The 13,842-nt window shown below is 35.7% G+C and overlaps 1 protein-coding gene and 1 long non-coding RNA gene across 8 annotated transcripts in view; one reads left to right on the top strand and one right to left on the bottom strand.

Moving 5' to 3' along the window:
• LOC126279140 (uncharacterized) overlaps window positions 1–12,118 on the top strand; it is a 255,033-nt gene extending 242,915 nt beyond the window's left edge. The window contains exon 4 of the long non-coding RNA XR_007550791.1: window positions 5,982–12,118. This is a non-coding gene — a long non-coding RNA (uncharacterized LOC126279140). The remainder of the gene's footprint in view (window positions 1–5,981) is intronic.
• Window positions 1–13,842, bottom strand: part of LOC126279138 (blastoderm-specific protein 25D) — a 139,363-nt gene that overhangs the window by 34,703 nt on the left and 90,818 nt on the right. For all 7 annotated transcript variants that reach the window (XM_049979646.1, XM_049979647.1, XM_049979645.1 and 4 more), the window contains exons 14-15: window positions 3,370–3,477; window positions 817–1,512 (exon numbers count right to left, since the gene is read on the bottom strand). In XM_049979646.1, coding sequence (XP_049835603.1) covers window positions 817–1,512; window positions 3,370–3,477 — 804 coding nt within the window. The remainder of the gene's footprint in view (window positions 1–816; window positions 1,513–3,369; window positions 3,478–13,842) is intronic.

Below are 13,842 nucleotides of genomic sequence, written 5' to 3'. Positions count from 1 at the left end.
CACCACAACCGCTACTACTTCTGATACTGTAGAAGTTACTGAAATTAAAAATTGGCATTATATCTTCAATAAAAATGGAAAATTACAAATTAAAAATAACTGGTACTCCAGTAAAATGTATTTAAGACTAAAATGCTATGACGGCATGAGTACCACATACGGGGTGACAGGTACAACAACAATGCACCTGACACATAATTTTTCATTATATTTCCACTAGAGAAATTCATGATAGAATGAGAAGACTGTATTTCAGTATGGATCAGAAGACTCTTGAGAGGATAAGTTATCTCGTATATATGGATAGATAGACAGTATCCCGAGTAAAGTTCTCCTATGATGAACCTGGGACAGTGATTGGAATTCTATCTCATATCTACCACTTTAAAAAAATAAACACCTCGTGAGGAAAGATCTATTCAAAAGTGGAATCATAATCTGAAGAACATTTGGTGTCATAATAAGTCTTTAAAAAAAAAAACTCGGTCTATCCAGAGACAAAAATGCAGCCAAAAGAGGGGGATGACAAAGATAAAAGGGTACTGAAGAAATAATAAAAACAGTTACTCTGCCAAGAAGAAGTGAAAGTGGCTGTTTTATGGAACTAACAGTGTTTATCTCACTCCAGTATCTAAAAACATACATGTTTAACATTTTAATAGACTATGCAGAACAGTCAACATGCTCCACGAGCATCATGGGAAAGGTAAGGGAAATAACAGTCTGATATTTACAAAAGATATTTACGTATAAATGGAACTGAAGAATATCTTTACAAAAAATTCAGTCTTCATCATGGTTAGGTATAAGACATACCTGCTTCTCAAGGCTTGCTCTTTCATCAATAGTTGGTAGGCGACCAGATCTGCTGCCAAGACTGCTGCCAGCAGCGTAACCATCGCCGTCGTCACAGCTAGTGCTGCTACAGAGCTCCTCGTACTCCCGCACTTTAGCAAGGAGTTCTGAGAACTTCTCATCACTTGCTCGTTGCTCTGCCTCGGACAGGCGGCGTTCTTCATCCAGCTTTGCAGCCCAGTAGTCCTCGCAACGTTCGTATTCCTGCCTCAGCAGTTCCAGACTCACCTCCAGCTCAGCACAGCGCTCACGCAGCTCCTGGGCTTCATTATTCTGTCCTTCTGCTGATCCACCCTGTAGATCAGACAGATGGCTTTTCAATGTTGTGTTTTCCTGAGAACAGGCCTTTTTCTCAGACAGGATCTTCACAATTTCAATTTTTACTTGGTCCAGCTGGGATTCCAAGTCCCTGCAGTGCCTTTCCAGTTGCTCTACATCTTTCTTCCCACTTGTGCTTTCTGCAGAGTCTTCTGATGGTACAGTATCACACTGCACATTACTGACTGCTGATTTGGTAACTTTAAAAATATTATCAGTTTTGTCTTCTTTGCAATTTCTTTGGACGGAAGGTTCACAATTCTGTTTTTGAAGACTAGACAAGAACTCCTCATCCTCCATCAGTTCTTCTGCAGCTTGTTTTCGTAGTGTTTCGAATACCTGGTGATGAAATTGAACACATAATCATATTGCATTATAATTTTTACATCAAGAAATAATAATGTAAGGGAAAAAAACACTAAAATTTTAGATTTTGTTACAGACTGTAGCCATTTGAATTAATACACATAATCTGTCTTCAGAGCAGGTAAAATAAGAATTGAGATATGCCTCTACAATTAAATCTTCCTGAATGGTGCACATATTTCCTGCACCATGGTTACCTGATAATTCAGTGTACACAATAGTTCATTTTAAACTGTACACAAATAGTTAGGCAGCTGGTTCATCAAAAACACAGTTTTAGTAAAGCTATACATGAATGAATTTCACAAATTTTAATGTAATAATGTTTCCCAACATATGAATATTTAAGTTACTTAAAGTTTTTCAAAAATGATGTTCTACCTGGAAACCTTATACCGATCATACAGATTACTGTTGTGAATATAATTATTAGTATATATCTAAAAACAAAGATGATGTGACTTACCAAACAAAATCGCTGGCAGGTTGATAGACACACAAACAAACACAAAGATACACACAAAATTCAGGCTTTCGCAACCAACGGTTGCTTCATCAGGAAAGAGGGAAGGAGAGGGAAAGCTAAAGGATGTGGTTTTTAAGGGAGAGGGTAAGGAGTCATTCCAATCCCGGGAGCGGAAAGACTTACTTTAGGGGGGGAAAAAGGACAGGTATACACTCGCACTCGCACACGCACACGCACACGCACACACACGCACACGCACACACACACATATCCATCCGCACCTACACAGACACAAGCAGACATTTGCAAAGGCAAAGAGTTTTGGCAGAGATGTCAGTCGAGGCGGAAGTACAGAGGCAAAGATGTTCTTGAAAGACAGGTGAGGTATGAGCGGCGGCAACTTGAAATTAGCGGAGGCTGAGGCCTGGCGGATAACGAGAAGAGAGGATATACTGAAAGGCAAGTTCCCATCTTCGGAGTTCTGACAGGTTGGTGTTAGTGGGAAATATACAGATAACCCGGACGGTGTAACACTGTGCCAAGATGTGCTGGCCGTACACCAAGGCATGTTTAGCCACAGGGTGATCCTCATTACCAACAAACACTGTCTGCCTGTGTCCATTCATGCGAATGGACAGTTTGTTGCTGGTCATTCCCACATAGAAAGCTTCACAGTGCAGGTAGGTCAGTTGGTAAATCACGTGGGTGCTTTCACACGTGGCTCTGCCTTTGATCGTGTACACCTTCCGGGTAACAGGACTGGAGTAGGTGGTGGCGGGAAGGTGCATGGGACAGGTTTTACACTGGGGCAGTTACAAGGGTAGGAGCCAGAGGCTAGGGAAGGTGGTTTGGAGATTTCATAGGGATGAACTAACAGGTTATGAAGGTTAGGTGGATGGCGGAAAGACACTCTTGGTGGAGTGGGGAGGATTTCATGAAGGATGGATCTCATTTCAGGGCAGGATTTGAGGAAGTCATATCCCTGCTGGAGTATATTTTTATAATGTTATTCATGGAGACCTTATATAAGTTGTTATTGTGAATACTTTTCATCCGTACTATTGTAACTCATGGCAGTTACACTTCTTATTTACATATCTTGGTATCTAAACATGTACTATTGCAAATACTGTAATGGAGCTTGTTGAATAAATGAAATGCAAAATGTACACAAAAGGTGAGGTATCAGCAAATATGTGAATAATTACTAAAACAGTTGGTGACATAAGCTACTTAGGTGGTAGAATGTAGAAGAATTTAAATCGCATCTAGCTGCTACAAACCAACTGAAATAAAACAGACATATTCTAGATTGAAATGTTTTAAAACATTAACCTCTACATCCAAAAATAAATTTTCCTTACTTTTTTCAAATGACCCCTAACAAGATCTGAACTTCCCAGAGTCTTCGAACTCAGATCACAACATCTGTTCACTTTTTCTTGCAGGCAATCTCTTTCAGCTTCCCATTCCTATGTTAAAAATAAAAACAGCATTATCAAAATTAGTTTTTGTTCAGTAAACAAATACTTGCAAAAATAACTGTATGGAAACTACATTTTGACATGAACATTTCTAAGTGGTTGTACAATAAAGTACTTTTCAAATTATGAATGTCAGAAAAGAAAATAGTAAACCAGAATCACATCACACAATTGCAATCACTATAATATGTTACATGGATAATTACAGTATTTGTTCTACAAGCAATAAGAATTTCTACAAAAAAGTCATGTTTTTTAAATAATGATTGAGTAAAATATTAGTAATTAAATCCCACTGGAATGCTTGCTCATACAGAAACAACCATATGTAAAACATTTTGTCTAGTCTTTGAATGGTTAGTTTGGTTAGCACAATCTCCCAGATACAAATCAATTAGTTCCTTTTTTTAAATTCCTGGTTAGATTCATAAAGTCTATAGTTATTTCTTCTAGTGTGAAAAAACTACTGATGAGATGACTTAATGGAGGCCACAGATACCAAGAGGAGCGCAGCACAAGAGATTCAAGTAAAAAGCAAAAGCAGAAAGTTGTATGTCACATCTACTGACAATACTGTCCATTCAGTGAAATATTTGGATCTGTCAATATCTTGACAAAGTACCTGATTGAGGACCTTCTGTCTTCCAACTTTTCTCCTGACTGCAGTAAGTGGGGAAATCCAATAGCATTATCAGCTCTGTCAACCAATGTCCTATTCTTTACAACATTAGATAAAACTGATTAAATGTTTTGTCAGTAAACAGGTTTTTGTAGAGCTCACTACTGGAAGATTTGATTTATAAATGTCCGACTATTCACACATATGGAATAATAATGCAGTGTTTAACATAAAATAAATGCATGAAAACAAAGCTGCTGACAAAACTGCTTTTGCCATTTACTGTTTCTGGTACAATAATTAAAACTTTTTAAATGAGAGATCACAAAAATGTTTGTGTTTTCTCGATTTTTAAAAACATTTCAACAACAAAATATGCACAAAGCATAATATGTTTGTAAACCAGTTAATGTTATCCACCAATCAGCTGCACTGATGCCCAGTAAAAGTGTTAACGGAAAGCTGCAACCAGTTACCAAACACCAACTTTCTTTTTTTGTTACTCAATAATGTATCTTATTCGATGTAACTTATTAGAATTGTACTCCAGCAAAATAAACATATTTAAAGGTAATCACATAAAAACACATTTATTTCATTGCACTTGTTGTAATAATAAAATGGCTCATATTTTCTGAAAAATATTAAATTTCAGAGATAAATTGGAGTGCCATTCATTTTGTTTTAGTGCAGTTCTATAGTACAGAAGCTATTTCATAACAATATCAGTAAAAATTACTAAAAATAATTGGATAATATACACAGACAACAGAGTGTGTTTATTGGTTATGCAAATCTACAAAAGTTAAATATCATAACACTCTGATGTATAAATTTGTCCTCCTAACACACACACACACACACACACACACACACACACACACACACACACACACTCTCTCTCTTTTACTGAACATTCACAAGAACTATTTGTGTAAAAAGTACCTCTTTCCTGTTTCAACATATCCCCTTGTATTTCCCACATACTCGCATCTGGAAAAATTGATGTCCTGTATATTATGTGTTGCTCCCTTTGCAGTGTGTCACAACTTTCTATTCTGTCAGCCTTCTTACATTCTAACTTGTGGATGGAAAGGAAAGATTTAAACTTACAACAGATCCTACATCAAAACACAAATTACTTGCACTCTCTCTTTCTGCAGATTCTTTTAATATAACAACTATTTGTTGACAGTAATGAGTTTTAATACCGTAATTCCACTCTATTACTATTACAACTTTCCACTCTCTTACTATTATGACTCTTTTATATATAATTATAATGCTAGTGGCCTGCTCACCTTTCCCTTCATAATTGTGTTGTTGCTGTTGATGATGATAATATTTTGTTTTTATCCTGTAGTGCTATCCCACAACCCTACACCATGACAGATTATATCACGCGGACAAAACGAATGCAACACCTACGTAGTAGTGGCAGATCATTTCAAATCTTCAGAATGAAATTTTAACTCTATAGTGGACTGTACGCTGATATGAAACTTCCTGTCACATTAAAGCTGTGTGCTGGACCAAGACTCAAACTCGAGACTTTTGCCTTTCACTCCCGAGTTCGAGTCTTGGCCGAGCAAAGAGTTTAAATCTACCAGCAAGTTTAGTTGCAAATCTTATTTCCTAGCATTATCTCAAAAGCTGTTCTTGGCTGAACACAAATTAAATTACAAAAATTATGGTCATGACTTCCCAAAAATCTGCTCAAAGTAAATAACAGTGAACCTACCTACAAATTTTTCATAATTCCAGAGAACTTTGAGAGACCTCCCTATTTTAGGTGACAAATGCGTTGTTGATCAACTGTTTATTTAATTTCTGTTGGTTTTGCATAATCTTTTTTCTTATTATTTTGTTTCAGTCTAGTCTGCTCAAACTGGCATTTACGAACGGAGCCATGCTTCATCTTGACACATTCCATTTTATGTTACCATAATTATTGTTCACAGAACAAGGAAAAAAATGGACTAAGCTTAGTCACTGGAGTGTGTTTCCTGACAAACACTGACATTATTTACGCTTGATAGTTACAAAAACTGTCAGTCGAAACTTCAAACACAGGAATCCTACATATCTCTCAAGACTTGTATTTGCAACTCTTTGCTCTCTATATTCGCTTTCTTTGGTATGCAGGATTACCCTGAATACCAACAGTCTCCCATAACACTCGATGAAAGATTGTCCCTGAAATATAATATTAGTCAGTTTTTGTTTCTTAACAAAATTCACATTCCACCATGCAAGGGCATATAAGGTAAAGGAAAATGAATATACAGAATTTTATATACCAAAATAATCAAAGCATGTGATACAAAATTATTTATTTTCAGATATGCTACTAACATGCAGTTAAGGTTTAGAAATGCAATACAATTTCATAAAATCATGTAGCACCAATAAGTTGTATTCAACAGATACCTCAGCAAATTGTTTTGCCCACATACTTTTAGGTTTCACAATCAGCAGATGTGTGTTGCAGCATGTTGCCAACACACACAGGTAATGTGCGAAAAAATTATAAATATCTTTGGGATAAATTAGTTCCTACAGTTCAGTTCAAAACCCAATAGGCCAAGCTTTTTATATAAATTACTTAATGCTTTCTTTTAAATTTTTCTCAGTAATGAAACACACATCATCACTACTATCTAATTTTTATGTATAAGCCTACTCAAAAAATTTATTTAAAGCAATATTTGTAAGCCTACATAAGTTAAACATCCAGTCTTTGTAACACAGGCTGGAACTTGTATTCCATATTTACAATTCGGTCCATCCGAAGAGAAGTTGAATAGAAAGTAAATTCAGTTTATTGGAATCAATGGAATATATAGTTTGCACCATTAGTATGCAACAAATTTCATGTTTTAGAAGTAGAACATGATCTAAAAAGCAAAACTCATTAAAAGACAGCATCAATCCAATAAATGAATTCACTTACTAATTAACTGATTACTACTGCAAAAATTTGCACGCTTATCACCCTATATTTTCCACATTAGTCTTTTGTGGAACAAAGATTCACACAGTAAGAAAATAGAATAGCTTGTTTGGAAAGAACATGTACATATATGAGAACCAAACTTTGCCAAAAAGACAATTGTAGTAACCTATGTAAAAATCTTTTACTTTGTACAGAAAGTACCTAATTTAACTCTTCTGCAATTTTTCTTGTGTATCACTTATCTATATTATTAAAAAATAATCCATAATGAAAATAGCACATTGGTTAAAGTATTATGTTATGCACCCAGTACTGAATAAAATACTGTATAAAAATATTGGCATTTTACAGTGATCACAAAATTCATGTACTTGTAACAATTTTCATTTGTATTTGCTTTTTGAAACATTTTGCATGAGGTAGATACATTTCCTTCAACTATTTTGTTGACAGGATGTTTTCAGTTATCTGCACAAACATTAAATAATTTATACATTACAATTTCTCCCAGCTATGGTTTGCTTTCAATGATATGTAACAGTAAATTAAAAATTAATGTCAGCATTTAGTTAATAGCGGTTTAAGTAATAAACTGTGACACTTTACTGACTATCTCAGAAACAATTTTGGAGTTTTAAATGCTTCCAGTAATTAACATAATAAAAGTGGACCTGATGAACATCTTACATCACTGCTATGGAAAGACACACTTTTTTATGCTGACATAAATATCAAACAGTCCCAAAAATTTTTTTAAGAAAGTGGAAAAAGATTTTAAATCTTATGTCAGAAACTATGTAACCACAGTAAACACAAATCTGAAAACACACAACAAATTGTTCCATTTTTCCAACGGAGACATGGAAATGAATCCCTTCACTTGGTTACTAATACAGTTTCCCACAGCATAGTATGAGATGTGAAATGTTTTAATTTTGTGTGTCTACTGTTAAATTTGTTTGTATTACAAGTAGTGTAGACATCAGAAGTAATTGAGATCTACAAAAAACCTTTTAGTAAATAATATATTACTAAGTTCATCTTTGTAGGTTACAATCAGAATACATCATAGTGAAAAAAAGCATATAATACGAATATTAACACTCAACAATTTACTGTACTTTTCAATTACTGGTTTTTCACAAATATGAAACTGTAGAATATACTATGCATTCACAAAAGTTTTACAGAGGAAACGTTTTTGCTATGAGCAAGAATGATTTAAAGCATTTTAATACCAGTAGAGGAAAGATTTCCGTAACCAACAGCTGAGGACTGAAGAAGTAAGTGGTCAAGCGAATGTTTGGTATGTCTACATACTTAATAACACAGTGAAAAACTAATACAAAGTGAGGATGCACTGTTTAGTAACATGACCTTCATTTCCAATAATTAAAGTGATAAACCCTTAATCCCTGTGAAATGCAGTTTCACACAAGAGTCAATTTCTGTTGAACAGGCAGCAGGTTGTGGCAGTGACATAAGAATAAAAGAGTCTTGTAATGAACCTTTCCTCCACATAAAAACTGTGTGTTGTATCACAGCACATTGTGTGTGATGTCATGCAGAGAGCAAAAAAATCTTCTCTATGTGGAAGTAAACAAGATGGCTGTTCTGTGCTACATTATCAATGTTAAAAAGAAACCATATATAGCAAGCTGTTCCACCTTGACTGCCTACCCATGGGTAGATGTGTGCCTGCGGCACAAGTGGATAGATGAGTGTGGGCAACTCAGGCACGGGTAGTCAGGTAGTAGGGCCATAACCTTGAGATCATTGGCCTTCGTCAATGCCCACGGGTAAGGGTTTGTGACTGGCCCATATGTGACCAGTCAATATTGTACACGGAAATTCCAAATAGTGAGTTAACACTGACAATGCAAATATGGCAGTAAGACGACAATGTGATTTAGCAGAAAACGTCAAATTAAATGAAAAATACCAACATTTAATTACATTTTTGGAAATGAGATTTCTTTTTATTCACAAGTAATGAAACATCTGCGGTCAGGCCCCACATTTCTGAAATGACAGAATGGTCTTCAATATTAGACTTTAAAGCTGAGGCCTTTCTGCAGTTTACTTTTTTATTTTTTTACTCATTTACTTATTTATTTTGCGGCAGAAAAAGATATTCAGATAAAATGTTGGTCACATTTCTGTGTAGTTTAGGAAACACTTCATTTTTAATCATGGTACCATTATAAAAAAAATTAGTGCTACTGTACTACCTGTACTTGAGCAGATAGCTATTTTATAATTAACTGCTTCTAATTATATCTCAAAGTACAGTAGCTGATGCAACTGAAATTGGATTGCTATGTAGGTTCAAAACCTATCCCAAAACTCTGATGAATCTGCCAACGATTTACCAATAAACCATCAGATATGTGTGAAGATAATCGTAGATAAGGAAAACAAATGAAAAAATTGCTATTCCCTGTACCAAGGTGTCTCACAAATAGATATAGTTTGTCCATACATTTTATCACATATGTTGACAATCAGTAGAGCCTTCCCCTTGAAATATAGTAACTAAGTTATTTAAATGTCTCATAATATCAGTGAGAAAGATTGTGCTGATGTAACAGAATGAGGCACCAATGACATGTGAGACACAGTTGATGTAGGATAGTTTCATGTAGAGCAAAGGGATACCAATAATAGGATGTCAATATGAAAACAGTAATTATCAGGGACAGAAAAAATTGCATTTTACGATAAATGAGAATTCTGCCTCAAAATGCGAAAACATGATATTACCTAATAGGCACTATTTCATATCAAATTGTATCCAGAGGAACTATTTTATCAGAGATGGTTTGAAATAGCTTTATTTTCAACATTTTAACATCAGAAATGTAACTAATTTTCACTAAGTGGTACTGGAACTCTACATCATCTCGCAAAGTCCAGTTTTGAAAGAATGTGCATCAGAACCTGTTTGAAAAATAAAAAGTGCACAAGTGCAATATGTCAATGCACTTGATGTGCTGCTGCCATGCCTGTTGTGGGCAGTTGTGTGTTTTTTTTTTTTTTAAAAAAAAAAAGATGCACACCACGTAATGCAATGTTGCACTCAGCCATGGGACTTAGCATTTTATAACAAAGAAACACATACGTACATTTGTTAGCTAAAACTAAGAAGTTGGTATAACACAAGACACTTTTAATGTGGCAAATTAGGTGGTGGATGTTTTGATTGGTGGTAGCATCAAAAATTGCTAGAGGTCGGGCCTGAACAATCTTGTTAACAATACTCTGCCAACCCCCAAACAACTGCATGGTAACCATTTCCGAATGCCTTGTGTTGTGCGTTGCTAGTTGTTTTCTGATTTTGAAATGAATTAAGTGGCTAATCCTGGTCCATCATGGATTTCGATTACGAACACCAGTGATCCCTGTGACAATGGCATTCCTTGTTTTTAAAGAACACAGGCTTCTGCCCTGCGAGATGGAGTCAGTGCTTGTTTCCCTGCACTGCTCCGCTTTGTGCGATCCAAATTACAGTTTGTTTACGCTCGCAGCTGGCTGTCACTATACAATATCCACACTTTGCATTATAGCCATTGAAAAACAAAATCAGTCACATTTTTCAACTGTGCCGAAATTATATTCCTAATGTTTGAATAGGGTTACTTTTGGTACTACTTCTACACTAAGTGCCTTGTTAATTCTACTTGTAGTATTGTCAAACATGGGTCACATGGCTATGAATGCCCATGATGAATTAATATTCTGCAGATTTTGTAATCACCAAATTGGGCGGGAAAGGACACAGAATGTTAAGAAACATCTGAAACCAAAGATATATACAGCTCTCTGGCGGGAAAATGCTGCTGCTTTTCAACAGAACCAACATTTGTTGAAAGCTTAAATATGGTCAAACAAAGAATACAAAGGCCATTTCGGAAAAAAAAAATCTGTTGAAGTTTTTGCAAAAGAAAACATTCCAGTTAAAAAGTTACCAATCAGTGCTTTTTTTAAAAGTGAACTTCAAAGAACTAAGGCTTTTTTTTCCTTCACTCATGAATCTTTTAATCTTTTAAACCTTTTTAATCTTTTAAATTTGTGCATCTTAAAAAAATGCAATTTTTGGCAAAAATACATGCAAAAACAGATTTGAATTTCACAAAAATAGATTCTAAATTCACAAAATGGATTCATATTTCGCAAACACATACAAAATTTTTGCAAAACAATATATGTGAATTTTGCCATAAAGAGATGTGAATTTTGCCAAAAAGAGGTAAATTTTGCCAAAAAGAGATGTAAATTTTGCCAAAAAGAGATGTAAATTTTGCCAAAAAGAGATGTAAATTTTGCCAAAAAGAGATGTAAATTTTGCCAAAAAGAGATGTAAATTTTGCCAAAAAGAGATGTAAATTTTGCCAAAAAGAGATGTGAATTTTGCCAAAAAGAGATGTGAATTTTGCCAAAAAGAGATGTGAATTTTGCCAAAAAGAGATGTGAATTTTGCCAAAAAGAGATGTGAATTTTGCCAAAAAGAGATGTGAATTTTGCCAAAATTCTCATGAAAAGATGCATCCTTCAGGAAATCTCTCACACTCAAATTTTTCTTGAGAGCTGGCTGAAACACGAAGTATAAAGGTCTGAGATAGTTAGGAGTCAAGGAATGTACATCAGAAAAACAGATTATGTGTCATAGGAAGGTGTGTGTTCATTGTTGCTGACAGAAGTACTGTCTATCTTGAGGTAGCATTTCACTGTGATAGTGAAGTTGTCTGGTCACATATAACACGTCTAATGAAATAAAGTTGTTGGGTTTTTTATTGGCCACCTGAATGCACTGTGACAGATTTAGTTATTCGAAGATCACCTACTATCAGTAGCATGGAAATATCCAGTACATGCAGTATTAGTTGGAGGTGACCAACCTACTAAATATAGACTGGGATATCTATTGATTCATTGCAGGGTGTACAGACAGACAGTCTGGTAAAGTAATTTTGAATACGTTTCCAAAAACTCTCTTGAGCAACTAGTTCGGCAGCCACACATAATGGAAATATTTTAGGCCTTGTAGCTACAAACAGGCCTGACCGTATTGACATCAGTATAGAGACAGAGATTAATTACATTGATGCCATCATAGCATCTAAAGTTATTAAAATACATCAGTCAAGAAGGCCTGGAAAGCATTTCTGTTACAAAGAGCAGATAAGAAGTTGTTAGCATCCCACTTAAACAATGAACTGACATCATTCAGTTCCAAAATGATGGACGTAGATGAATTATGGGCAAATTTTACAAATTGGAAATTGCACTCTGCAAAAGTATATGCCAAGTAGGTGGATTAAGGAGAAAAAGGTCCACTGTGGTTTAACAATGAAATTCAGAAAATGCTGAGGAAAGAAAGATTGTTTGCATGCTTGGTTCAAAAAAGAATGTGCAATCGATGACTGGCAAAAGTTTATAGAGATTCAGACCTCTGTAAGAAGATCGATGCGCAAAGCATACAACTGCCACTGTAATACCTCAGCAAAATATCTTGCCGAGAACACAAGCAAATTATAGTTCTACATAAAATCGCTAAGAGGATCTAATGCTTCTATCCTGCTGCTTGTTTACCAGTCTGGTGTGGCAGTTGAAGATTGCAATATTTAGTGTCTCAGAAAATGTTCACTAGGGAGATTCATAAACACTGTTTGACCATCGTATATGCTCCCGTACAGAGGACACAGTAATAGGCACGCCTGTCATACAGAAACATGTGAAACAGTTGAAAACAAATAAGTCATTAGTTTTACAAAGAGTACTCTATGGTACTGGCCACCTACATGCAGACTGTTAACAAAGGTATGAGCAAGATGAATAGGTTCCCAATTATGCGAGTGGCTGGAAGACTTCTTTAACTAATAGAACCCACTATGTTGTCATGGAGAGTGTTCAGGGGCAAGGGTATCATCAAGAGTGCTCCAGAAATGTGTGACAGGACTGCTGTTACTTTCTATATACATACAAGACCTAGGGTGAACAGCAATCTGTGGCTGTTTCTTGATAATGCTGTAGTGTATGAGAAGGTGTATCATTGAATGACTGTAGGAAGATACAAAGTGACTTAGACAAAATTTTCAGTTGGTGTGATGAATGGCAGCTGGCTCCAAACGTAGAAAAATGTAAGTCAATGCATACGAGTAGGAAAACAAACTGTAATGTTTGACTACAGCATTAATTGTGTGCTGTTTGACAGAGTCATGTTATTTAAATATCGGGATGCAGTGCTGCAAATGTATGAAATGGAATGAGCATGTAAAGATTGTGGCATGGAAGGCTGACTTTGGTTTACAGAGACAATTTTAGGAAAGTGTGTTTCGTCTGTAAAGGAGACTGCATACAGGAAAATAGTGTGACCCATTCTTGAGTACAGCTCGACTATTTGCGATCTACATGAGGTTGGATTAAAGGAAGGAATTGGAGCAATTCAGAGGCAGGCTGCTAGATTTGTTACCAGTACATCGAACGACATGCAAGTATTACGGATATGCTTCGGGAACTCAAATGGGAAACCCTGGAGGTAAGGTGATGTTCATTTCAACACTACTGTGAAAATGAAGAGAACTGGCATTTGAAGCTGACTGCAGAATGATTCTGCTGCATAGGATCATGAAGATATGACAAATTAGGTCTCCTATCATTGCATATAAGCATTTTCCCCTCATTCTATTTGCGAAAGGAACAGAGAAGAAAATGACTGATATTGGTACAGGATCCCTTCGTCCCACACCATACTGTGACTTGAGGGAGCATGTATGCA

Source organism: Schistocerca gregaria, chromosome 6, assembly GCF_023897955.1.
Source record: "Schistocerca gregaria isolate iqSchGreg1 chromosome 6, iqSchGreg1.2, whole genome shotgun sequence".
NCBI classification, from domain to species: domain Eukaryota; kingdom Metazoa; phylum Arthropoda; class Insecta; order Orthoptera; family Acrididae; genus Schistocerca; species Schistocerca gregaria.
The sequence above is the reverse complement of the archived record's forward strand: the minus strand, read 5'-3'. Positions and strand labels throughout refer to the sequence as shown.